Source organism: Saimiri boliviensis, chromosome 8 (assembly GCF_048565385.1).
Source record: "Saimiri boliviensis isolate mSaiBol1 chromosome 8, mSaiBol1.pri, whole genome shotgun sequence".
NCBI lineage: Eukaryota > Metazoa > Chordata > Mammalia > Primates > Cebidae > Saimiri > Saimiri boliviensis.
Genome location: NC_133456.1, coordinates 103,880,190 through 103,907,842, shown reverse-complemented (window position 1 = coordinate 103,907,842; position 27,653 = coordinate 103,880,190). Strand labels below are relative to the sequence as shown.

The 27,653-nt window shown below is 37.6% G+C and overlaps 1 protein-coding gene across 2 annotated transcripts in view; it reads left to right on the top strand.

The window, feature by feature from the left end:
- Positions 1–27,653, top strand: part of MRC1 (mannose receptor C-type 1) — a 105,131-nt gene that overhangs the window by 74,424 nt on the left and 3,054 nt on the right. For both annotated transcript variants that reach the window (XM_003930644.4, XM_074404971.1), the window contains 9 exons: positions 426–571; positions 961–1,075; positions 5,816–5,982; positions 13,785–13,887; positions 17,605–17,837; positions 20,113–20,278; positions 21,070–21,219; positions 26,567–26,680; positions 27,209–27,373. In XM_003930644.4, coding sequence (XP_003930693.1) covers positions 426–571; positions 961–1,075; positions 5,816–5,982; positions 13,785–13,887; positions 17,605–17,837; positions 20,113–20,278; positions 21,070–21,219; positions 26,567–26,680; positions 27,209–27,373 — 1,359 coding nt within the window. The remainder of the gene's footprint in view (positions 1–425; positions 572–960; positions 1,076–5,815; positions 5,983–13,784; positions 13,888–17,604; positions 17,838–20,112; positions 20,279–21,069; positions 21,220–26,566; positions 26,681–27,208; positions 27,374–27,653) is intronic.

Genomic DNA, 27,653 nt, shown 5'->3' with positions numbered 1-27,653 from the left:
TTGTTTACCTATCTCCTTTATTTCTCTCTAGCTCCTTGTTATTCTGCAAAATGGAAATAATGACAGAATCTGTAGATTATTAAGAAGGTAAAATGAAATCATCCATCTAAAATACTATGCAGATGCTTGGTGTATACAAAGCTTAGCTGTTGTTGGATTATTATTGTTAGCTATTATCATTTAGATAATACATCTGCAAAATCAAGGACATGTTTGGTTCATAGACTGCTCTCTGTAAAGAAGAACTATTATTAGTTTAAGTAAAAGAACAAAAGGATATTGCATGGATACCTCTAGTCACATGTAAAAATAAAGTTTGATTATAGTCTAAATTTTTGAGAATTTTTGTAGAATACAAATATATATATTTAAAATAACGTTTTAAAGCATAAACATGTAAATCTAACTATTTTTTTCTTTGCCAGGGTTTTGGAATGACATTAACTGTGGCTATCCAAATGCCTTCATTTGCCAGCGACATAACAGTAGCATCAATGCTACCACAGTTATGCCTACCATACCCTCGGTCCCATCGGGATGCAAGGAAGATTGGCATTTCTACAACAACAAGGTACCGGGAGAATTAGTTGCAATCTTGGCAATGATCAGTATGGAGAGTGACGCAGATCTTTCAGCTCAAAGTTAAGTTTTGTTAACCTCATCAGTTTAGAAAATTTTTGGCAAGGCTAGGTGAAGATTCGCGTGACAAACGCTCTATGAAAATTGAGAGCATACTTGAGATATTATTCACATCCATGAACCCCTTATCCCAAGGGAGAGTAAAACTTTGCAGAGAAAGTGGGTGGATCATAAAACTAACAATTTAAAAAATCTCCAGTTGGTTGTGAGAAAATTCTGATTTAGCTGTCATCTTCATGAATAATTTTGCTTTTTGTAGAGCAAAGTTTATCATCTTTAATTAACCCCTATGGTTTTTCTCCCCTCCTCCTTTCATCTCAGTGTTTCAAAATATTTGGATTTGTTAAAGAAGAAAGAAAAAATTGGCAAGAGGCACGAAAAGCTTGTATAGGCTTTGGAGGGAATCTTGTCTCCATACAAAATGAAAAAGAGCAAGGTATGCAGGCCATCTTGCAGTCAGTGATGCATTTACGGAATTTTGACTGCAAACTGGTAAAATATTGCTGACAGTAAATGACTTTTTTGTTTTCCAGTATAAAAGCTAAGAAAGTGGGAAAAATCAAATGCTTATTGAAGCTATTTTATTCAATTACAGCCCATATTGGGCTGTTTATTTTATATAAAGTCCTTATATAAAGTCATCACAACTCTAAGAAGCAGGTACTATGAACCCATTTTGTGAGTGGGGAAGTGGTGTGTAGAGACCTTTGAGTGAAGGAGCTTGCCTATTAAGCCGTAGAGCTGGGAATCAAACCCAGGCGTGTCCAGCTTTCTACCAAATCAGTTTGCTCCCAAAGAATCAGAGAGGAGAACTTAAGAATTAAGATGAAAAAGTGCTGTTTTCCCATTTATTGCTCTTCTAGTCACTTGATCATATAACTTGTAACGCAACAAAACTTCTATTTTGAATATGAACTTTGAACAAATTTTGATTTTTTTTCGAGGCAATTTGTCACTTTGTTGCCCAGGCTGGAGTGCAGTGGTGTGATTATAGCTCACTGCAGTCTTGAACTCCTAAGCTCAACCAATCCTGTTGTTTCAGTCTTCTGAGTAGCTGGGACAGGCGTGGGCCACAATGCTTGGCTAATTTTTTTTTTTTTTTAATGTTGTTGTTGTTGTTTTTTGTTTTTTTTTTTTTGAGACAGAGTCTGACTATGTTGCCCAGGCTGGTTTTAAACTCCCACCTCAGCCTCCCAAAGTGTTAGGATTACAGGTGTGAGCCACCATACCTGTCTTCGAAACAGTTTTTGATCAAACATGAAAATAAACCAGAACTATGAAGGAAAATAGTCACTATATCCATAGTACAGATGATAAATATCATGATATTGTCACGAAAAGAAATGTACCCACCATTTCTACATGATCTTTCTGTGGCTGTCTCCACAGAAAATAGGTATTAGTTTAAATTGTGACTCGCCCTTTAAGGAGGTGTTGACCAACTGCAGGAGATTCAGACTAAACTGATAAAGAGTTTGGAAATCACTGCAAAGGAGTCAGAGGTGAAAGACCCTCAGGTTTTACAGCTTGGAAAAGAGGATGTGGACTTTAAAGGATCAGCCTGTGTCGCCTCAGATGGAAGACCTGGAGCCAATGAGTGACGGTCACAGGGAAATAGATTTAGGCTCAAAATTAGGGGGGCATTTTTACAGAACCAATTGTGTAGACTGATTTATGAGGAAGGTGAAGTTTCTAAAGGGCTTTGAAAATTCTTATACTGGAAAATACTCAAATGGATGCTAGATTGTCCCTTATGTTGGCTATTATATAGCATAGAAGATGCTTAACAGTTGTTAATTGCATATATAACTTTATAAGGACACGGTAGGAGACATATAGACTGAATATTCTGTAATTTCTCTTTTGGTTCTGAGATTATCTGACTTCTAGAATCATGTATTTCAAAAATGATTTGAGAAGGAAAATATAAGAAAAACAAAGGAAATAAGAAAGACATTAGAGTCATGTAGGATGCTCTCCCAAAAGTTTCTTTGGCTTTACGAATGCCGCCATGTGCTCTCTTAGAACACGTTGTACAATAAATCAACCAAGCTTTCACTGAAAACATTTGACAAGTTGAGCAATTTGTCAGGCACTGAAAGAAAAGGGTCAGACCAAAGCACACAGTATAAGAACATAACATTTACATTTCTCCAACTGGCCTACCCCATTTTGGGCTTAGCTACCCAGCAGAGAAACACAGTAATTGATTTCCTCTCTTAACCACAAAGTGCTGATTCCTGGCATAATGAAATTGAAACTGGATAATGGAGATGTGCAGAAGGAAGCAATTTTCAGATAAAATAACATTATTCCTGGCAAAACAGGCACACGTCGTTGAATTCTTATTGTGGTTATTGGCAGAAAAAAAGTGCTGAATCTTGGCAGGTAGAGCTTTTCCATGTTTTATTTCAAGCTGGGGATGAGGCAAAAGTTATGATCTTATTTAGAAAACAAAATCAAACCAAAACAAGTATCTATCCATGCTCTTTTCTTTTTAGAGGCAGGGTCTCGCCTGATCACCCAGGCTGGGGAGCAGTGATGCAATTATAGGTCACTGCAGCCTCCAACTCCTGGGCTCAAGCAGTCTGGTGCCAGCCTCTTGAGTAGCTGGGACTACAGGTGTGCACCACCATACCTGGCTAATTTTTAAATTTTTTGGTAGAGAGAGGGTCTTTCTATGTTGCGTAGGCTGGCCTTAAACTTCTAACCTCAAGTGATCCTCCCACCTTGGCCTCTCAAATTATTGAGATTACAGGTGTGAGCCACCATAGCTGGCTGTACCCATGCTCTTCTTTTTTTCTGAAAAATGTTGGAAGAATTTTTTTAAAAATTCTTATTTAATTGAGAAAAACAGAGGTCTCTGAGTGAGATGGTAGCTACCTTTCTGCTCTGCAGAAAGAGTAAGTGTATAGCAATGGCTCTTCCATGAAATTGTTTGTTCATGAATACACAGATAATTATATCTCTGCAGTTTTCTATTTTGCATTTTCTATTAGTAACCCTGAGTACTTAGTCATTCCATTTCCTATTTACATTCAGGAGACCTGTTTAAGTGTAAATGTTTGCAAATTGTTGTTGAGTAGAGTAGGTACTTGTTGGTCTAGGAGTTAATGGCTCCGGTGGTGTTGGCCCCAGATGGCAGCTTCCACGGGAGGCCTGGAGGTAGGCTGAGGGAAGGGGAAGGGCATGCATACAATTCAACCTTTTATGTCTCCTGGATGTTTGCCACCATCCTCTTTGACACAGAATTGATAAAGAAACAAGAAGCCATATTCTATAGTGATGTGAGAACTTTATTATTGATTGATTTGTGTAGAGATGGGGTCTCCCTCTGTCACCCAGGCTGGAGTTCAGTGGCACAACCATGGCTATCTGCAGCTTCAACCTCCTGGATTCAAGTGATCCTCCTGCCTCAGCCATTTGAGAAGCTGGGGCTACAGGTGAATGCCACCATGCCTCATTAATTTTTGTATTTCTTTGTAGAGACAGGGTGTCATCAAGTTGCCTAGGCTGATCTTGAACTCCTGGCCTCAAGCAATCTTCCTCTCTCTGCTTCTCAAAGCACTGGGATTACAGGCATGAGCCACCATGCCCAGCCCCTGATGTGAGCACTTTAACATCAGGATGGTCCCCTTGGTCCAGGCACACTGAGTAGAGGGCCAATTGATCTCCAGGGACTGCTCCCCAACCTCCCCAGGAGGAATCTCAACTGGGAAACTCTTTCAGTTTGGCAATCTGAGATACTGATAATTTGACAGCTGTATTAGTCTGTTCTCATGCTACTATAAAGAGCTTCCGGAGACTGGGTAATTTATAAAGGAAAGAGATTTAATTGACTCACACTTCCACATGCCTTGGGAGGCTCCAGGAAACTTACAATCATGGTGGAAGGGGAAGTGTAGAAGGAGCGGCCTCGGGAAAGGATCTCTTGGACACCTATTGCAGGAGGAAGGAATGTATTACAGCTGGGAGCTTTGTTGGCATGTGTGCCTAATAGCAAAACTCATCCAACAAAAGAAGGTTCAGCCTTTATATAGGCTTGTACTTTAGATGCTACACGTGGAAGGATCTTAAGTTCATAGTTTTAGGACTCACATGTGAAAAGGTTTCTGTTTACAGTTTCAGGAATTACATATGAAAGGGTTGCAGTTCACAGTTTCGGGAATCACATATGAGAGAGTTTCAGTTCACAGTTTCAGGAATTACATGTAAAAGAGTTTCAGTTCACAGTTTCAGGAATTACATATGAAAGGGTTCCGGTTTACAGTTTTAGAACTCACATGTAAAAAGGCTTCTGGTTTGATCTTGTTTTAGGTAAAAATAGTGCCTTCTGAAGTTTCCCCAAGGCCTAGCCTGTTGTTTTCAGAAAGAAGATTCAGGAGGTGCCAGCTGGCCTGCTCTCTATTCTACTGAGATGCACAGTGAATGTGACAGAGGGGGAGGGAATCCTAAATTCCTGGGTCCCTCTCCTCAGAAGCAAACACATCCTTCTTCACATGGCAGTGGCAGAGAGAAGTGCAAAGCAAAGCAGGAAATGCCCCTTATAAAACCATCAGCTCTTGTAAGAACTCATTCACCACCATTAGAACAGCCTGGGAGAAACCTCCCCCATGATTCAATTACCTTCACCTGGTCCCACCCTTAATACGTGGGGATTATTACAATTCCATGTGAGATTTTGGTGGGGACACAGAGCCAAAGCATATCAACAGCCTAATGATTCTTGTTTTGACAGTTTTTATTTTTTCAGAACTTATCTGAGTTCAGAGTCCTCTGTCCCATAGTTATTATATAAATCAGATTATTTTATTTACAGAGTCAGGACAGTCGGTAACCCCTACAGTGACTTTTTATGAATTAGGAAAGATTGTGGTTGTAGGCAGCCACAACCCAGATAGGGGTACACAGAATGGAGCCCTCGGGCAGTGTACTTGTGTCTTCAATGGCCTAGATAAAACCTAGACTTTGATTGTGAGAAATTTTCAAGTTCAAAGCTCAAGTGATAACACAATGCTGACATTAGAACGTCTTTGGTTTCATGGTAAGTGTTTTTAAATAATAATAATGGTAAATCACATGCTCAGTATTTTGAAATTAATATATTTTGAATATTTTCCATATTTGGGGTATTAACTCTCAAAGTTTAAAATTATTTCATAAAATTTTCTTTCAGCATTTCTTACCTATCATATGAAGGATTCCACTTTCAGTGCCTGGACTGGGCTGAATGATGTCAATTCAGAACACATGTTCCTTTGGACAGATGGGCGAGGAGTTCACTACACAAACTGGGGGAAAGGTTACCCTGGTGGAAGAAGAAGCAGTCTTTCTTATGAAGATGTAAGTATCAGTTTCAGGTCACCTCTCTTGCCATCAGCTTGCATAGGGTTATCATCTTATTGATTAATTTTCCATGAAAGAATCTACAAGAATACTTCTTGATCTGGTCCATGCTTGCAGATTTTACCTGTTTCAGACTGAGCTGACTTTGAGGGAAGGGGTATAAATTCAGTTAAAAAATCTTTGGCTTGGGGAAGTGGTGATAGTGAGGGATCGGGGAACTCAGTTCCATTCTGAGCCTAACTTGCAGTCAGAAGAAACACTTCAATGTATAGTTACCAACTTTCTTTGCATCACCTTCCCCTTATTCTTTGCAGCTATTGTAGTATTTGGAGTGTAGCCCTGGAAGCTACTATTGCTTCTAAAGATCACATGATCATCGTCATCATCCATCATCATCATCATCATCATTTTCATGAGCTAACATTTGTAGACAACTTATTATGTGCCAAATGCTTTTATACATTAACCTGGGGGATAGATTGCTTCTTAATTTTACTACTTTTATTCTTATATAATTGAACAGTCAACTTATCAACATCAAACACCATGTTGGGGATTGTAAAAAGCATGAAGAAATGAAAGATTTTATTTTTACCTTAAAAGTGTGTACACTTAAACTAGACCACAAGTCTTATGTAAGAAGGAAGATAGGAAAGAAATGAGCCTGTCTAATGACAGGATCAGATATAAGCATTATAGTAGCTAAGAGGAAGGAAACTCACTATAGGATGGTGTGATTTAATCAGTGAGTACACATCTATGGTGCCCTATGTGCTAGATGCTGTCTTTGCATGTCATGGCAGAGGGAAGAACTATGAAAAAGAATCAACTATGGGTTTTTGTTTCTTTGTTGTTGTTGTGATGGAGTCTCTCACTCTGCTGCCCAGGCTGGAGTGCAGTGGTACAATCTCAGCTCACTGCAGCCTTCATCTCCCAGGTTCAAAGATTCTCCTGCCTCAGCCTCCAGAGTAGCTGGGATTACAGGTGCCTGCTACCAAGCCCAACTAATTTTTGCATTTTTAGTAGAGATGGGGTTTTACCATATGGGCCAGCATTGTCTCCAACTCCTGACCTCAAGTGATCCACATGCCTCCACCTCCCAAAGTGCTGGGATTAAGGGCATGAGCCACCATACCCAGCAGGGTCTTTGTTTCAAGAATTTAAAAACATAATTATTAGGGGATCTTAGCAAAAGGATGAGAAAGGCCATGTTAGATGGTCAAGGTAGACAAAGTCTTCAAGCAAGAGACGCAAGATGTGTTTGGGCAAATAGAGTAAGTGGCTTTGAATGTAGCAGGAATTTTATGCAGAAAAAGAAGTTTCAGAAGTAAGCTTCAAAAGGTGGAAAGCAGAATTTAGAGAGATTTAGATGCACTATGATGGAGTTTGGACTTTGTCAAATAAGCAACAAAAAAAGGCCTGAGTAGAAAAAGGATCTGTTCAAAATGGTATTTTTATGACCATTAATACTTTGGTAGCTATTTCTCGGGTGAATACATTTTGGTGATGGAGCCAGTCAGCAGCCCCTGGGGTTGCTCTGTCTGTGGAGTAGCCATTCTTTTGTGTCTTTACTTCTCTGATAAACTTGCTTTTACTCTAGAAAAAAAAATAACTAGTGGTGGGTAAATAATTTTCTGTGGAAAAATTCTTTGATATTCATGACATCAATGAGGGCTGAAGACTTACTGAAGAAGTTAAAGTAGAATGGAGCAAGACAGCATTTGCTTAGACAGCTTTAATGGTTGAGAGGTGAATTTCATGTAAATCGAAAACATTCATTATTACACACATATTTGTTGTTTTTAGAAGATAAAGAAAGGCAGAAACAATGAAAACAAACCAAAAAACAAAATCTGTAATCTCAACTGTTCAGAAAAAAACACTGCTAATTTTTTGTTTACTTTTCTCCCAGACTTTTTAATAGTGTACATAAACAGATAAAGTTTATATTTCACAAAGATGGAATCAAAACACACATAATCCATTGATTGATTGATTGATTGATTGATGGAGTCTCATACTGTCACCAGGACTGGAGTGCAGTGGCGCTATCTTGGCTCACTGCAACCTTTGCCTCCCAGGTTCACGTGATTCTCCTGCCTTAGCCTCCCGAGTAGCTGGGATTATAGGTGCACACCACCACACCCATCTAAATTTTTGTATTTTTAGTAGACACAGTGTTTCACTATGGAGGCCAGATTTGTCTCGAATGCCTGATCTCCTGATCCACCTACCTCGGTCTCCCAAAGTGCTGGGATTACTGGCATGAGCCACTGCATCTGGCACTGCTTTTTAAAAACCAATTTCAGGACTTTAAAATGGAGAGGATTAAATATAGTTAGAAAAAGAGAACGGAGAGAACTTTTAATTTGTGTTTTGTGGTGCAAATATGCTTGGAATGCAACAGGTTTTCTGTATCAGAGACTGTAAGCCAGGATAATGGAGGATTAAAATAGCTAAGAAAGGAAATGGGGGTGAGTGGAGAACTTTTGAAATGTAAGTTTCAGGTTGCATGATAGTTGTAGCTCATGGGATGAAGACACTGGAGATTGACAAGATGTCTGGGGCAGGAGTGTAGGCTGTGATTCACTGTAGCTCAAGGGATGGATTAAAGATGTGTTGACTTCACAGTGACACTTCTCTTAAGAACTTTTATTCAGAAAAACTGCAGTAATCTATTTTTGGTTGTCTTCGTGTATCATTATTAGTGTTTTATTATTGACATAACATTTTCTTTAATTTCCAGGTAGTTTGGAATTTTCCAACTGTTACTGATTTCTAGTTTAATTCCATTGTGGTCTTAGAGAATAGTTTGTGTGTTTTCTATTCCTGTAAATTTGTTAAGGCGTTTTTTATGGCCCAGAATGTGGTCTCTCTTGGTGAATGTTTCCCGTGAACTTGAGAAGAATATATGTATTCTACTGTTACTGGATGAAGGAGTTTCAGATGTCAATGAGATCTGGTTGATTGATAGTGCTGTCCAGTTTTAACTATGTTCTTACTGATTTTTTTCCCTGCCGATCTGCTTTTTTTTGATAGAAAAGTATTGAAGTCTGCAATTTGAATTGTGGATTTATCTATTTCTCTTTGCAGTTCTGTCAGGTTTCACCTTATATATTTTGATGCTCTATTGTTAGCCACATACACATTAGAGACTGTTATGTCTTGTTGGAGAATTGTCTGCTAGATCATTATGTAAGTTTCCTCTTTACCTCTGGTCACTTTCCTTGCTCTATAGTCTGCTATGTCTGAAATTAATATAGCTGGTCCAGCTTTCTTTTGATTATTGTTAGTATGGCATATATTTCTCCATTTTTCTTCACTTTTAACTTACGTGTATCTTCATATTTAAAGTGAATTTCTTGTATCAATACATGAGTCTCTGTATTTTAATTTGTGTATTTAGACCGTTAACATTTAAAATGATTGTTGATATAGCTGGATTAACATCTATCATATTTGTTATTGTTTGCTGCTTTTGTTCTGTATTTCATTTTTTGGTCTACCGTTCTTTCTTGGCTTCTCTGGTTTTACTTCAGTATTTTTTATGATTTTATTTGTTTTCCACTCTTAGCATACCAATTATACTTTAAGAAAACTTTTTAATTTTATTTTTATTATAAATAAAGATGGAGGTCTTTCTATGTTACCTAGGCTGTTCTTGAACTCTTGAGCTCAAGCAATCCTCCCACCTTAGCCTCTCAAAGTACTGGGATTAAAGGCAGGAGCCACCTTTCTTGGCCTAAAACCAAAACCAAAACAAATTTTCTTTAGTGGTTGTTCTTGAGTTTGCAGTATACATTTACAAATAATCCAAGTCTTTTTTCAAGTAGCACATAAGAAACCATCTCCCATTCCTTCCTCTTCTCCCATGTAACATTGCTATAATTCATTTCACTTATCCATAAGCTTTTACCACCAAATACATTGTTGCTATTATTATTTTAAGCAAACTGGTATCTGTTGGATGAATTAAGAATAAGGAAAATGAAAAATTCTATTTTTCTTTCATTTATTCCTTTTCTAATGCTCTTCATTTATTTATATAGACCTGAGTTTCTGACATATATCATTTCCTTCATTTTTCCTTTTAACATTTCTTTCAAGCTAAGTTTATTGGCAACAAATTTTCTCAATGTTTGTTTGTCTGAGAAAGCCTTTGTTTTCTTTTCACTTTTTAAGGATAATTTCACTGGAGACAGAATTCTGGGTTGATGTTTTTTTTTTTATTTTCTTCTTTCAGCACTTTAAATATTGCATTTCACTCTCTTCTTGCTTACATGATTTCTGAAAAGAAATCCAAGATTACTGTTCTTGCTTCTTTATAGATAAGATGATTTTTTCCCCACTTTGGCATCAAGATTTTCTCTTTATTTTTGACTTTCTGTAGTTGAGCATGGTGTATCTAGATGTTGTATCCTGTCTGATGTTCTCTGAGCCTCCTGGATCTGTGATTTGCTGTCAGTCATTAATTTTGGGAAATTCTAAGTCATTTTTGCTTCAAATATTTCTTCTGTTTCTTTCTCTCTTGTTTCCTTGGCCATACCCAGTCTATTGATGAACCTATCATAGTCTTCATTTCCATTAAAGTGGTTTTGATTTCTGGAATTTCCTTTTGATTCTTTCTTAGCATTTTCATCTCTCTGCTTTCATTACCTACCCAGTCATGCTTGTTGTCCACGCATTACATTAGAGTCCTTAGAATATTATTCATAGTTGTTTAAAATTTTGATAATTCCACTACCTTTTTCACATCTGAGTCTGCTTATTATGCTTGCTGTTCAGTTCAAACTGTGTGTGTGTGTTAATATTTTAGTGTGCCTTATATTTTTATGTTGAAAGCTGGGTATATATTGTAGTGCAGGGGTCTACAGCCCTTGGGCCACAGACAGATACCTGTTAGGAACTGAGCCTCACAGCAGGAGATGAGCAGCAGGCAAGTGAGTGAAGCTTCATCTGTATTTCCAGCCACTCACCAGCACTCGGATTACTGCCCGAGCTCCACCTCCTGTCAGATCAGCAGTGGCATTAGATTCTTATAGAATTGTGAACCCTACTGTGAACTGTGCTTGTGGGGAATCTAGGTTGTGCACTCTTTATGAGAATCTAATGCCTGATGATCTGTTACCGTCTCTCATCGCTCCCAGATGGGACCAACTAGTTGCAGGAAAACAAGCTCAGCACTCCCACTGATTTTACATGATGGTGAGTTGTAATATTATTATGCTACATATTACAGTGTAGTATTAATAATAGCAGTAAAGTGCACAATAAACAATGCACTTGAATTATATTGAAACCACCCTCCACCCCAGTCTGTGGAAAGATTTTCTTCCATGAAACTGGTCCCTGGTGCCAAAGAGGTTGGGGGCTGCTGATGTAGTGAATAAAGAAAACAGAGGAAAATAGACATTTAGTGTGAGGTTTTATGTTTATTTAGCTAAGAGTTAGGGTGTGTTTGCTCTTTGCTCTCACTTTAGGCGTCAGAGGTGAAAATCTCTGGTGTCCTTGTTTCTGTCTCTCCTGTTGACTTTGGGTTCTCCTAAATATTTAAATAATGTCAGAGAGGTACAGTTCTTCAGCTATATCTGCTTGTTATCATACAGGAACCCCAAGAATATGTTGGTAAAATACTGGAGAGGGGAAGTGTTTCATAATCCTATGATGGGGGGTCTGGCTTTTCAGGAATCTGTGCTGTGACCTTCAAAAGTGCTTCTCAGTTTTGTTTTGTTGCTTTTTCCTTTTGGATGAGACAGGAAAGCTAGAGAGGCTGGAGTTGGGTATTTCTTTTCTCCTAGTTTAGTTATTGTGTGGTGAAACCACAGTTGGTTAGGCACTGGTAAAGTTCTTGTTCTTGAAATCTGGTCTTATTAAAAACAGAAAGCTGTGCTGTATTTTAAAATGGCTCCTTTCCCACCTCCCCTGTTGGAAGCAAGAGGAGACTTTTCTCCAGTCTGCACTGTACGAATATGGTTGGGCTCCTGGAAGGAAAACTCACTAAACTCTGGAATCTCCCTAAGACTGCCTTCCCCATGCACTTCTCTGCCAAGAGTTTTTACTTTTCAAACTTGTGCACATTGAACCTCTAACAATGTGTCAATAACATTTAGTATCTCCTACCTCAATACTGGTTCCTGTTTTCTACTCCTGGACTTCTCCTCTGGTCACTTCTGAATCCCTATATCCACTTGTCTGTGTCTCCAATTTGGGGGACAGTTGTTGGTCTTGTGACCTCCATTTTCCAATGCATTTAAAAGGAGTTGTTGATTTTCAACTTTTCTAGCCTTTTTCTTGCATTGTGGATGCGAGTGACAACTTCCAAGCTTCTTACATATCAAACTAAAAACTTAAAATCTTCAACATTTTCTTTAAGGCTACCCATTTTTTTTTTTTTGCTTAAATTTACTTTAAAAGAAAACCTCTTATTAGGAAGAGGTAGAAAATTGATATAGTCACCATAAATAGAAGATAATTGTGAAAATAAACACAATGAAATTTGGGGGCTCCATCAAAAATGCAAAATGATTTGACCATGTCTCCTGTCTTTATTTCTGGCTTCTCTCAGCCCCTCCCTCCTTCTCTCCCTCCCTCCCTCCCTTTCTTCCTTCCTTCCTTTATTCCTTCTTTGCTTCCTTCCTTCCTTCCCTCCTTCCCTCCCTTCTTCCCTCCCTCCCTCCCTCCCTCCTTCCCTCCTTCCCTCCTTCCCTCCTTCCCTCCTTCCCTCCTTCCCTCCTTCTTTCCTTCCTTCCTTCCTTCCTTCCTTCCTTCCTTCCTTCCTTCTTTCCTAAGGTCTTGTTCTCTCAGCAAGGCTAGAGTGCACTGGCATGATCATATGATCATAGTTCACTGCAGCCTTAACCTCCCAGGCTCAAGTCATCCTCTCACCTCAGCCTCCTGAGTAGCTGAGACCACAGTCATGCACCACCATGTCCAGCTAATTGTGTTTATTTTTTTGTAGAGTTAGGGTTTCCCTTGCTGCCCAGGCTGGTTTTGAATTCCAAGCCTCAAGCGATCTTCTTGGCTTGGACTCTCAAAGTGCTGGGATTACAGGTGTGAGCCACTGTGCTTGGCCTTCTCTTATTTTAAATGAACAAGAGACCACATTTCAAATTAAAGTACAGAGTGTATATTGAAATGGGGCAGGCAGGATGGTTTCTCTCACCTCTACTCCAACAGAACCAGATATGAGGATTAGAATGGAAATAATGGCATTTCAGAAAAAAAAAATACTGAGAAGGATTTGGAATGGCACACATTCACAACCAAACAAATATAGTATTGTTCCAGCCCTGGCATACTCTCCTGTAAGATTATAAATAAGATGTGAAACTTTCTATCTATACCAGCCACATACTCTGAATCTATAATAATACTTTTACAAATCAGTTTAGCAATGAAGTATATAGATTGTGCTCATTTTCCTTTAAAAATATGCCTACTTTGGGGTTTGGATACTGGTAATTTGTATGGAGAGGACATGTGTTCTCTTAGTCCCTTTGCATTCTAAGTTTTGGTAGTGATTAATAAAAGGTCTGATAGCAAAGTTTCTTGGGCCTATCTCCAAAGTTTATCCAGATCTGTGGGGTTTTCAATCCATATAGTAACAATTCAAATGTGGAGAATATGTATAGTAGGTACAGTTGGGTAGAAAGTAATGAAGGATTGAGCATATTTTAAATTAGGTCAATCTTAACATTTGGAAATTAGAAATAATGAGAGATTTTTTGGTTATTAATGAATTGATTTCAATAGTCTTTGATTCATGAATATTTTCTCTTTCTTTCTCCACTAATATACAGGTTGACTGTGTTGTTATTATTGGAGGTCCAACAAATGAAGCAGGAAAATGGATGGATGATAACTGTGATAAAAAACGAGGCTACATATGCCAGACACCTCCTGGTAAGTTCTACCAACCCTCACCTTCCTGAAAGAGCTGGGTTTTGTTTTCAGTTATTTATTTACTTACTTATTTTAAGACAGAGTCTTGCTCTGTCATCCAGGCTGAAGTACGGTGGCATGATCTCAGCTCACTGCCACCTCCACCTCCCGAGTCAAGCAATTCTCCTGCTTCAGCCTCCTGAGTAGCTGGGATTACAGGCATGCACCACTATGCCTGGCTAATTCTTGTGATTCTTTTAGAGCTGGGGTTTTCCATGGTTCCCAGGCTGGTCTTGAACTCCTGACCTCAAGTGATCTGCCTGCCTCAGCCTCCCAAAGTGCTGGGATTATAGATATAAGCCACTGTGCCTGACTTCACTTTTTAATTTTAAATTTTTATTTGGTTCTGGGATACATGTATGTAATGCACAGGTTTGTTATATAGGTATACTTGTGCTGGGGTGGTTTACTGTATCTATCAACCCATCACCTAGCCCCACATGTATTAGCTATTTGTCCTGATGAAGAGCTGTGTTTTTAAATGTACTTTAAAATATATAATCATGGCTGGGCTCTGTGGTTCATGCCTGTAATCCCAGCACTTTTGAAGACTGAGGCAGGCAAATTGCTTGAGAACAGGAGTTTGAGACCAGCTTGTGTAATATAGTGAAATTCCATTTCTACAAAAAACTCAAAAGTTATTTTGTATTTTAACAAAATTATTTTATTATTGTAGGTGGGACTACAGGTGTGGTGACTTGTGCCTGTAGTCCCAGCTACATGGGAGGCTGAGGTGAGAGATCACTTGAGTCTGAAAGGCTGAGGCTGCAGTGAGCTATGATCATGCTACTCACTTTGGCCTGGGTGACAGAGTGAGACCCCATCTCACAAAAATAAAAATAGAAGCAAAAACAAACAAGCAAAATAAAATAAATGATCATTCCCTTGCATAGCAACAGGTTTGATTGTTGCTTTAATCCCTGGAAAACTGTGACAGAAAAAAAGGGTGATATTTTCTATACTTGATTCATGAGTCTGCTTTCTTTCCTTTTTTTTTTTTTTTTTTACCAGATAATTTTGTAGTTTTGAGCAGACTAAATCTGTCACTAAAACTTTCTATTAGAAACTTAGGGTATTTGCTTACCTGTACCTTTTTTAAAATGTCAGAATAGGAATATTTCCATTTAATTCATGTAATTTGAGAACTTTTGGCATAAAGCATCATATATGCTTCATTATTTGTTCTATATCTTGTGTGCCTTAAACATGTGGATATATGATCTGAGTTTCTTTTTTTATCTTTGGAAGCCACAATATGGTTAAATAAAAATAAAGCAGTATGCCGATATTTACTGTAAATTAAGATGGTGTTTGTATACATTTAGTTTCTAGAGAATCTGGAATAAAAATGCCTAGCTGACAGGGCAGGTGAGCCCCAAAATTGGGGCTTAGCCTGGGAGGGTTCTTGGCTTCACCCAGGAAGGAATTTAAGGGCATGCTTATGGTGTTAACAACTTTTATTAAAGTGACAGTTCACATCAGTGGCAGACATACTGCTCCTTGTGGAGCAGAGTTTATACCATAGGCAGTGAGCTTGGAGAATCAGCTCAGGGGCAATTCTGCACTCATATTTATACCCACTTTTAATTAAATGCAAATGAAGGGGTGGATTATTCAGAAAGTTTTGGAAAAGAAATGGTAACTTCTGGGGACTGCCATGGCAATGGTAAACTGTCATGGCATTGGTGGGTGTGCCTTAGGGAGAGGTTTCATCTAGTCTTCAATCTGGCCTGGAGGGAGTCCTGCCTCCTACCTCATAGCTACACGAAAGGGGTCAGAAATTTAAAAATAGATTAGACAAGAGAGTTGAAGGTGGGGAAGGTTGCTGTGTGAGTACAGTTCTTAAAGGATGGGTGTGAGTCGGAAGGTAATTATTCTCCCAGACCTAATGAATTTTTCTATACTATTTGGGAAATCAGGGAACTAATGTCAGTTCATGACAATGACTGAAAATCATCTAAGATATTTTCAGATTGTTGAGAAGTACTCCAGAAATCCTAACCTTCTCTTAATCCAAAAGCCATCCCAGGGCATGTCATTTTTCTCAATATTACCGTCTATAGCACCAGAATCTTAGATCACCAGTAATACCAAAGCATGCCATCTTTGCCTCTGTTCTTTGGGCCAAGAGGGAACACTCCTTCCAGGAGTGAATGGTGATACACATACTTATTTAAAATCTTCTCTTTCTATTCCTTATACACATATATGACAGAATATTTTACCACAAACAAAAATCATTTGCAAATTTTTAATGACTTAAGGAATGATTCACAGTGTTGAAGTGAAAAAAGGTAGCACATAAACTTTTATGAACTATAAATTATCACCAGGTGTGGTGGCTCATACCTGCAATTCTAGCATTTTGAGAGGCTGAGGCAGGAGAGTTGCTTGACACCAGGAGTTCAAGACCAGCTTGGGCAACAGAACAAAAGACCTTGACTCAAAAAAAAAAAAAAGTTGACATTTCTGTAGTGCAGGACAAGGCAGATGGCAGGTCTTATAGACACAAAGTAGAACATGCTGGAGAATTGGCCAAGATACTAATACTGGTAGGCAAGGATACATAGATTCCCTAGACCAGAGTAAAAAAACAGATTGCAAATACTTTAGGGTTTACAGGGCATACAGTCTCTACTGCAAATACTCAACTCTTCTGTGGTCACAGATGGTCATAGGCAATACATAAACAAATGAATGTGGCCATGTTCCAGTAAGACTTTATTTGTGGACACAAATTTGAATTTTACGTAATGTTGACATGTCATAAAATATTATTCTTCTTTGATTCTCCTCCATACCCAACCATTTAAACACCTTTGTAGCTTATAGGATGCAAAGACAGACAACAGGTCAGGTTTCATCCTCTGGCTGTGATTTGGTGACTTCTAGGGCATCCCTAAGACAGGCAGAAATGATCTCTTTTGGAGGTCTTGACATGAAGTGGTTCAGAGTACGGGGGCACAATGCAGTGATTAGAAATGCATGCTAGGAGATTGAGGAGGAAAGATCAGAAAGCTGAAGTGATTTGGCTTGAGGGGCTCCAACCACTGGGTCAGTTTGGATAAGATAAGGGAGGCTTTACCCCTAGGTGAAAGGCACAGAAGATCATCAAGAGTAAAGCTTGATCTTGACATCAAGGTTAAACGAGCCAGGGACTTGTGCGTGGCTTTATTCCAGAACCTAAATCAGTCACCCGAAGGTGGATTGCTCACTAGTGAAGTCAAACAGATACAAACTCCTGGATCAAGTAGAACAAAGGGGGAAGGAAGAGAAAGACTTTTCTTGACCTTGACATTTAACCTACATGGAAAACTAAAGATCAGCAATGACACAATAATTGATGTTCTTTGTGGCATTAAACTATGCCATTTCTTTCATCTAGATTGCATTGAATTTGTAATACGGTTTGTTTGTTAGTTTAGAAACTTGATCATATACCTGCCCTAATATTCTAAATGTACTTTGGAATTAATTTAATTTGGTCAGGCATACTTATGAAAAAATAATGGCTTGTTTTCCAGTGCGAAATGGCTTATAAAAATATGTCTAACAGCTGAATGTTTGAAGTTATGCTATTTTGCTTATTTTTGTGATTGATGAGATATACTTGTCATTACTGATAGTGATCAATTATTATTTATTGATAATGCTAACGAAAATAATCTGTTTGTCTAGACCCTTCCTTGACTAATCCTCCAGCAACAACTCCAACAGATAGCTTTATTAAATATGGCAAAAGCAGCTATTCGATCATGAGACAAAAATTACAATGGCATGAAGCAGAGGCATACTGCAAGCTTCACAATTCCCTTATAGCTAGCATTCTGGATCCCTACGATCAGGCATTTGTGTGGCTGCAGATGGAAAAATCTGATGAACGTGTATGGATCGCCCTGAACAGTAACTTGGTAAGATGCTGGAAATGTGTGCAACTTGACACAATCAGTGAGTTATGGTTGGACATGATTCTCTTCCTGTTAGTTCTATTGAATATCCATTATGTGTGAGACCGTGCTAGGCAATGTGAGTGATACTAACTAGAACAAGATCGAATCTTTGAGGGATGTGCTGCTTTTAAGGATCTGGCAGGCTGATGATATGTGTCAGAAATCAAACTAAGGATTATTTGATGAATGTTAACTGTCTTACTGCATTAGACTGTGCACATTATATTCTGAATCTCAACAGTTTATTCACAAATTGCTTCCAAGGTCATGATTATAAGTACGGCATGAGAATTAAGAAAGCTTGTTAAGACATAGTTGACAGGGATGGGGACACTTTTTATTTGTTGTGGCAAGACATTCTAGACTTGTTGTAGGTCCTGAGGTTGTAGAGCTCCCATCCGTTTGAGACAAATATTTCATTGCAGTCAGTTTCTAGTATTCTGTTATAGACTAAGGTTGGCAAAGACTAGGGATGAGGCACAAAGCTAAGAATGGGGATAGAGTTGCCAAAATATTCCTAAAATGAGTCTCCTCTGATGTTTGCTCTTCCATCTCTCTTCCCTGTATTAATTCTTCTAGCCAGCCAACCAAGCTTCCCAGTAGAAGAAATAGATATGTCAGTCAGCAATTAGATATAAGAAGTGTCAAAGAGAGGCATATAGAAAGTGTCATGAGAAGAGAGAAAAGGAACCAGTTGGGCCAGTGGAGAGGACCAAGAAGGTTCCTCAGAGTTTCTAGATAAAGTCTAGGATGGTAAAACATGAAGAAGGAATATCAAGAAGAGGGGAAAAAAATGGAGATAAACTGTAGAGTAGGTGAGTGTCAGATGTTACAGAGCTTCCAAGGCCATGATGCAGAGATAGAAATTTACAAGTTTTTTTTTTTTTTTTTTTTTTTTTTGAGACGGAGTTTCGCTCTTGTTACCCAGGCTGGAGTGCAATGGCGTGATCTCGGCTCACCGCAACCTCCGCCTGTGGGTTCAGGCAATTCTCCTGCCTCAGCCTACTGAGAAATTTACAATTTATACAATGAGTATTTCCTAAGTAGGGAAGTGTATATTTAAAAGTAAGTGGTTCCAGAATGATTTCTATGATTAAACTTAAGCAAGACATTTTTACATCCCTGTTGACTATGCTTTTATGATTAAGTCATTTGGTAAGTTATTTGTTTTCTCACAGACATGTTCACAATTCTCTTATGAGTTTAAAGTAAGCTCTTACTTTTAGAAAGATTAAATAGTTTTTCATTGCAGCAATTTTTATGACTACAGCAGTATTGTTATCTTCCTTATGTCTATAGAGTTAATGATTATACAAGCATTATTTGGTGAAACATGGTATAATACTCCAAAATTCTAATTTGAGATAACACATACTTCTAACTTTTGTCACTGAATATTTGGCAATTGGCTTGGCAGATTAAATAATGCAGTCAAAAGGGTGATAATTACTGGAATCTTTAAAAAATTCAGCTACCTCTGATTAATGTTATATATCATTTGTTCTTACACAATATCTGTAAAATCTCTATTAGATTGTTAAAAGGATATTATTGATAAATACTATTTTTGATGTTTATCAGTATTTTGTATGTGAGCATAAATTTGTTTACTAAACTTAGTAAGAAATTGACTGTGCAAGTAGACTAAAACGATCAGCTTTTTACAAAATGTCCTCATGGTTTATACAGCTGAAAGACTGCCTCACTAGAAATCAAAAGACCAAGGCGCCTCTGTTCCTTACCCATATGACCTTAGCTAAGTTATTTACCACTGAAGTTGTTTCAATAGCAGAATAATGAGAAGATATGAAGAGAGTAGTATTTCTTTCAGTGGTTCACAGATACAATAAAAATGACTTAATTTTTATTATAATTTCAGTAATAATACAGGAAATATTTTATTATGAAGATAAAACTTCTCTTTTGCCCTGAAAACCCGCAAACAAAGAGAGTTTCATGGAATAAGAGATAGATTTTTTTTGTTGTTAGTGTTTTTTGAAGTAACTTCCAAGGATGTATTCCTGTGGATCTCCAAGAAATAACTGTTTTTAAGAAAGGCTGCATTCACTGAATTTAAGTCGACAGAAATGATTTATAGTGTTCTTTTTATTCTCAAATGTTCTGGGTTCTATGTCAAATCACTGTCTTAAATGTACTCTTTATTCTTGGTGTGGTTCTTCTGGTATTTTCTAAATGAAGCAATGCTGCATGTTAATGCTTGTTTTTGTTGTTGCAGACTGATAATAAATACACTTGGATTGATAAATGGACGGTGAGGTACACTAACTGGGCTGCTGATGAACCCAAACTGAAATCAGCATGTGTTTATCTGGATCTTGATAGCTACTGGAAGACAGCACATTGCAATGAAAGTTTTTACTTTCTCTGCAAAAAATCAGATGGTAATTGAATATATAAAAGCAATCAGGGGACCTGAAATTTTCTGAATAAACAATGGCATACCACTGTTGATATTATTAAACAGTAATGTGTCTTGGATAGCTAAGAATAATATACAACATACTTTCTCACCTAACAAAAGACTGCCTTGACTATAAACCAATATACATCAATTAAAACAATGGAGATAAACATTTTCTTTGTTTCTAGAGTTTGTTTGCTCCTTAATAAATCTCTGAATGTTTATTATCAAGGTTTTCCTCAGAATCTATAATGACAGATTCCCCAGGAAATTTTGGTTACTTTGGGTGTCAACCACACATCTATAATCAAAGGAATTTTGTCAGAATACATGTAGATTCATCAGAGTCAATGATGGACACCATACTAGAATTCTAAATATAGCATTTAGTTATATCCCAGGTGCTATTAATAGCTAAGAAAGGATTGTAGGGATTAGGATCCCAGAAAAGGAAAACTGACTTTAAAAAAGGGAAGTCACTTTGCAAATTACTTTGTGGTGAGTTTTAAAAAATTTACCTTTGCAGTTATCTGTAGATCTATAGTCTTAACTCTGAATGTAATGGACTGCCACTATATCATAGCACATTCTGTTGAAATATATTTAAAGTGCAAAACATTGATAAACACAGTAATACAAATGGTGATCCAAATGATAACTATTGGAAGGTTTTTAAATATAAAGATCAATTTTTGTAGCTGCTAATACATTATGCTACATACTACAGAAGCTTCAGGTTTTTCTTTATTTAAAATGTGTTTTTATTAACAGAAATCCCTGCTACTGAACCGCCACAACTGCCTGGCAGGTGTCCGGAGTCAGATCACACAGCATGGATTCCTTTCCATGGTCACTGTTACTATATCGAGTCCTCATATACAAGGAACTGGGGCCAAGCTTCTCTGGATTGTCTTCGAATGGGTGAGTGCCACATTTCCTGAAGGAAAACTTCATAATAATCTATTCTAGGGTCCATAGACATGAATGACATTATATACCCGTATCAAAAACACAAAGAATGTAAAAATACTGTTTATGTTTTTAATGATTTATTTTCTAACAGAGTGGCCAGTATCATGCTTCCCAAATGTAATCTCTAAGTTTGTAGCCTCACATTTTGGAGGATTCAGGTAGAAAAGAGCAATTTGCTGAACATAGCTTTCTTCCTTTCAGACATCATGTCCTAAATGGTTAGGATTCTCATTCTCAGTTATTCCAAGTGCTGTTCTCATCCCTTATCACTGACACACTTAAGTTTTATAAGTGTCCAGGAACCATTTTGTTTTATCATTAATAGAGAATTTGATCTAGTTATTGTTTTTGTGATGAGAAATAAAACAAAACTTAAACAGACACAACAAAGAAGAATGATTTTTCCCCCTGAAGTAAAAATGTCAAATAAAGTTTATTTTTAGGGTACATTTCAAAGCCATGTAGTTAATTCCCATTAAATATTTTACTGAATTGTTTTTACTTCATGTTTTTAATGCCCTAACTCAAGAGTTGTTCGTGCAACAGTGGTATGCACAGGTTATACCCTCTTTTCTTCCAGGTTCTTTCAAAATTCAACCTTGACTTTTGACTTTAAATTCTGAGTGAGATGAAGTTTGCTTTGTCAGTTTTTGATTCATGTACTTTGAGGCCTTGTTGTTAGGTACATATGTGTCTATACTTATTACATCTTCCTGATAAAAATTGTTTCACGATAAAATATCTTTATTGTCTCTAGTAATAATTTTTATTGAAAAGCCTATTTTATCTAATATTTGTGTAGTCACTCCAGCTCTTTTTTGACTATTGTTTGCTTAGCATATCTTTTTCCATGCTTTTACTTTTAACCTATTTGTGTCTTTGAATCTCAGGTGTCCTTTAGATAGCACATAGTTGGATCTTTCTGATTAATTAATTTTCATTCTGTCAATCTCTGTTTTTTTTGATTGGAGTGTTTACTCCATTTACATTTAATGTAATTACAGATAGGTAGGATTTATATCTGCCATTTTGCCATTTCTTTTCTGTATGTCTTATGGTTCTCTTATTCCTCAATTACTGCCTTCTTTTGTATTAAGTAGAGAATTTCTTGTGTACCATTTTAGTTTTCTTTTTGTTTTATTTTGAGACTGAGTCTCACTCCATTGCCCAGACTGGAGTGCACCTGTGTGATCCTGGTTCACTGCAACCTCTGCCTCCCAGGTTCAAGCAATTCTCCTGTCTCAGCCTCCCAAGTATCTGGGACTACAGGCATGTGCCACCATGTCCGGCTAATTTTTGTATTTTTAGTAGAGACAGTTTCACCATATTGGTCAGGCTGGTCTCAAACTCCTGACCTCAGGTGATCACCTGCCTTAGCCTCCTGAATTGCAGGGATTACAGACATGAGCCACTGCAGTCAGCCTCCATTTCAACTTCCTTGTTCTTTCTTTTACTATATATTGTTTGATTATTTTCTTATTGGTTGCTCTAGGGATTACAACTAACATGTTAATTTACAAAAATCTAGTTCATATTAATATACATTTAATTTTAGGAGTGTACAGAAACTTTGCTGTTAAGTATCTCCATTCCCTCTGCCTTCCTTTGTGCTGTTATTGGCAGACAAAAACAACTTTATCCTTTGCATACCCATAAGCACAAATTTACAAGTATTGTTTTATGCAGTTATCTTTAAATTAGAAAAGATAAAGAAGAGTTATACATCAAAAGTACATTTAAACTATTTTCCTTTACTGATGTTTCCTTTACTGATGCGCTTTATTTCTTTGTGTTGATTTGAGTTACTGTTGAGGGTCCTTTTATTTCTACCAGAAGTATTTTCTTCAGTATTTCTTATAGTGATAATTTCTTTCCATTTTGTTTAGAAATGTCTGATTTTTCCTTCATTTTTGTAGGATGCTTTGTTAAATAGAAAATTCGTGCTTGACAGTCATTTTCTTTCATCTTTTTCAGTTGTAAACTGACTACTTTCTGGACTCCATGGTTTCTGATGAGAAATTAGTGTTAAGATCCCTGTACATGAGACCTTTCTCTTTTACAGATTTCAAGACACTCTGTCTTTTAATAGTTTTACTGTGATGTGTAGACATGTAGAGCTACATGTGGTAGATGCAGATTGCTTTAAGTGCCTCTAACTAATTAAGTCTTCCAGATTTTGCAGAGGATCTATCTCTTTGTTGGGATGTGCCTGTAATGTTTGTCCAAGCAGTAACAAACTGCCTTAGCTTCCACTTCCTGTTTGTGTAGTGCTTCAAGGTCAGCCATGTGTGAGAACTTAGGACCTTCTCTGTAGCCTTCTAGATTCCCCAGAATTTGTCAATGCTTTTTTTTTTTTTTTTTTTTTTTTTTTTTGGAGACAGTCTTGCTCTGTCACCAGGCTGGAGTGCAGTGGCATGATCTCAGCTCACTGCAACCTGCACCTTCAGGTTCAAGCAATTTTGCTGTCTCAGCTCCTGAGTAGCTGGGATTACAGATGTGAGCCACCATGCCTAGCTAATTTTTTTGTGTTTTTAGCAGAGACGGGGTTTCACCATGTTGGTCAGGATAGTCTTCAACTCCTGACCTTGTGATCTGCCCGCCTCAGCCTCCCAAAGTGCTGGGATTACAGGCGCGAGCCACCGCACCTGGCTGAATTTGTCAATGCTTTTTAAAGACTCCTATGAATATCTCCTTCTCCAGCATTTTATTTTGAATTGTTCAATTAGCTTGTTTTCCCCAATGATTATCACTGCCTTAGATGGCTACAATGTTAGACAATTGCCGCTGATAAGTTTTTTTAACAAACACTTGAAGGGAAAAGACTGTTTGCACTAACTGAGCTCTGACTCAGATCAAATAAAGACAAACTTTGCAAGGAGGGTTTTCTAGGGAACTGTAAGACAGACAGGTCAAGTAATGGAGATTCTCTGAGAATGGGCTGGGAAATAGCTCCAACCCCATTTTAGCCTCCTATGCCTTTTAGGCTGCTGGTTTTCACTGTGGTTGTGGGCCTGTTGGTTTTTATAGCTACCACAGAACTAGGAAGAAGGCAAAGGGATTAGGACAAGTGAAAACAGTATAAAACACTCAGTCATTTTTCTTGCATAAGTGCTTCTTGGATTATTGCAAGCCTTTGATTAATTTTCAGCATTCCGAAACAGTGGATTTAGAGTTTTCCAGTGTACTGATTGGTTTTATAGAAAAACATTTTTTTCAGAAGAACTTTCTGATAATGCCACCTGATACCTTCTTTGAACTTTCGTAATTAAAAAATGTTTCTTCCTATTGCTAAGTATTTTTTTTTTGAAAAAATATTTCAGTGAATATGTAGAACCTTTGTTTTGCATTTTAGATAATTCTTTTCTGGTAAATTAAATGAATGCTTGTCATTCTCCTTCTCAAAATAGGAGTCACAATCATTTTGAAACGGCTGTTTGTGAAATATATTTAACATGGATTATGTAGTCATGCAGTGAACACAAGGCAATAATTCACATCTCAGTAATACAGGATATAGGCACATGGTTAGGTGCGGATTCTCAAGGTTCAGAAAATCTGTTTCATACTATGATTCTGCCCTCTGCTAGTGTTAGGATCTTGGCAATTTACTTATATTCTCTGCCTTAGTTTCCTTATCTGTAAGATGGGGCAATAATGGTAGGTATTTAATGAAGTGATTGTATAAAGCTTGTAAATTCCAATGCAAAAGGTTCTAAATGAAATGCTTAAAAGATATTAGTTACGGCCGGGTGTAGCAACTATGGCTCACACCTATAATCCCAGTACTTTGGGAGGCTGAGCTGGGCAGACCACAAGGTCAGAAGATCAAGACCATCCTGGCCAACATGGTGAAACCCCATCTCTACTAAAAAAATACAAAAAAAAAAAAAAAAATCAGCCAGGCATGGTGGTGTGTTCCTATAGCGCCAGCTACTTGGGAGGCTGAGGCAGGAGAATTAGTTGAATCCAGGAGGCAGAGGCTGCAGTGAGCCAAGATTGCGCCACTGCACTCCAGCCTGGTGACAGAGTGAGAGTCTGTCTCAAATAATAATAATAATAAATATATATATATACATACACATATATATGTTATTATTTAAAATTAGAGATTTTTACTCTAAAATTTAATGCTGACAGTCTAATGTGGGTAGTCACTTCCATAGCCAACTAATTGTTCTTCCGGTTTTATCTCCTTGCTTTGAATGGTCTTATACCTAACAGCTGGATTCCAATAATAACTAATATTAGGCCCTTCTTAAGTGGAGAATCTAGCTGATGTGTATAGAACTAGTCAAAGCAAGGAGATGGGTTATTATTGCATTATTCAGCTGCCTGAAAACAACTGACTGTTCTTTATCACCACATTGCCCTTAATACGTCTCCTGCCTTCTGCAATGAGACCTAACCCATGTCTTTTTTTTTTTTTTTTGCCAATGGACCAGGTTGGTGCTACACTCCAGCCAAACTAAGCTATCTCTGTTCCTGAAGACGTTCTATGCTTCCCTTTCTCTTTGTCTTTCCTCTTATTACATCTTTTTCTGGAATTATTTTTATCCTTTTTACTTGAAATCCTGTTCTTCTCTCTACTTAAATTCTGTTTCCTTTATCTTCCCTTTTAGCTGCTTCACCAAGAATGCATATTTGACATGTTCATAGCATATTGTGCTTAATTTCTCTTCTATAATATTTCTTTGTATTCTTTTTTTTTTTTTTTTTTAGACAGAGTCTTGCTCAGCCGCTCAGGCTGGAGTGCAGTGGCAGGATCTCAGCTCACTGCAACCACTATCTCCTGGGTTCAGCAGATTCTCCCATGTCAGCCTCCCAAGTAGCTGGGATTATAGGCACCTGCCATCATGCCCAGCTAATTTTTGTATTTTAGTAGAAATGGGGTTTCACTGTGTTGGCCAAGCTGGTCTTGAACTCCTGACCTCAGGTGATCTGCCCGCCTCAGCCTCCCAAAGTGCTATCATGCACCGAGCCCGGCCTCTTTGTACTCTTATTACTGCCTACTGAACCATAACTTTCTTAAGACATATTCTACTTTCTACTAATCTCTGAATATCCTGCAGGAACTAGTTCAGTGCTTGTACTCTAATCATGCTAATGATGCTTAAAAACACATTTCAGAATGAAAACTAAAATTCTGAGCAGACAAACATCCGCCCTTTGAAATTCTTCCCCTGAAGTGGAGATGTTAGGTTGATTCTTGTTGCTCTTAATAGTGGTGCTGTTTACAAGAATATTATCAGCTACTTAAATGTGCAGCTATCATATTTATCCTTTCACGCCTTTTCAGGTTCTTCCCTGGCTTCCATTGAAAGTGCTGCAGAGTCCAGTTTTCTGTCATATCGGGTTGAGCCACTTAAAAGTAAAACCGATTTTTGGATAGGAATGTTCAGAAATATTCAAGGTAATTTTTGCAGCATGCTTATTTAATCACAAATATCCTAAAATGTTGTGTGTAAAACAAGGTTTCATTTCCAAAATGTGTTGCCTTGAAAAATGATTAATTCATGAAGAATTTGAAAATTCAAACTCATATTTTTATTTAAGAACTGAAACTTAAAATGACTTTCATATTGCGCTATCCTCAAAGTTGCTAATTTAAAATATCTTTTGTAGGTAAGATAATTTAAGAAGATTTAAAAAGCATTTTCTATGTTTTTGTGGGGCCAGGGGAAAAATCACTAAGGAGGGATAAGTATAAATATTTGTACTAATTAGAAATACATTTTCAACTAAAGCTATATAGTAAACCTATTTGTTGTTCCCTTTCCTGTAGTAGTCAATTATAGTCTTGCCTGTTAAGTCTGATTATAAATGACTATTCATTCTAGTATAAAAGAATATGCTTAGAAATTTTGCACAAATAGGCTTAACTTATTTTAAGATGGTTTATATTTAACTTGTATGTTTATTGGTTTTATTCGATGATCAGGAACGTGGCTGTGGATAAATAACAGTCCAGTTTCTTTTGTCAACTGGAACACAGGAGAGCCCTCCATTGAACGGAATGACTGCGTAGGTTTACAGGCATCTTCTGGGTTTTGGAGTAACGCTCACTGTGCCTCCTACAAGGGATTTATTTGTAAAAGACCAAAAAGTAAGTAAGAAGTTTGTTGCATAGTGCATATCACTGGCCGCCATTTCTTTCAAATAGTCCGATACCAGGTATGGAATTGTAACGTGATTATGAGGCCATTGTAAGCTTTCTGCTTTTATGCATGAAAAACCATTCTGCCATTGTAGTCCATTACTATCTGCAGCTCTGCATGAGCAAGAGCCACTCCCTGTCTGCTTAGTTGTAATGATTTTTGCTTATTGATGCATTTGTAATGGGATATCTGAAGGATTTGCCAAGCTGCATGCAGTCAGGGGAGCAC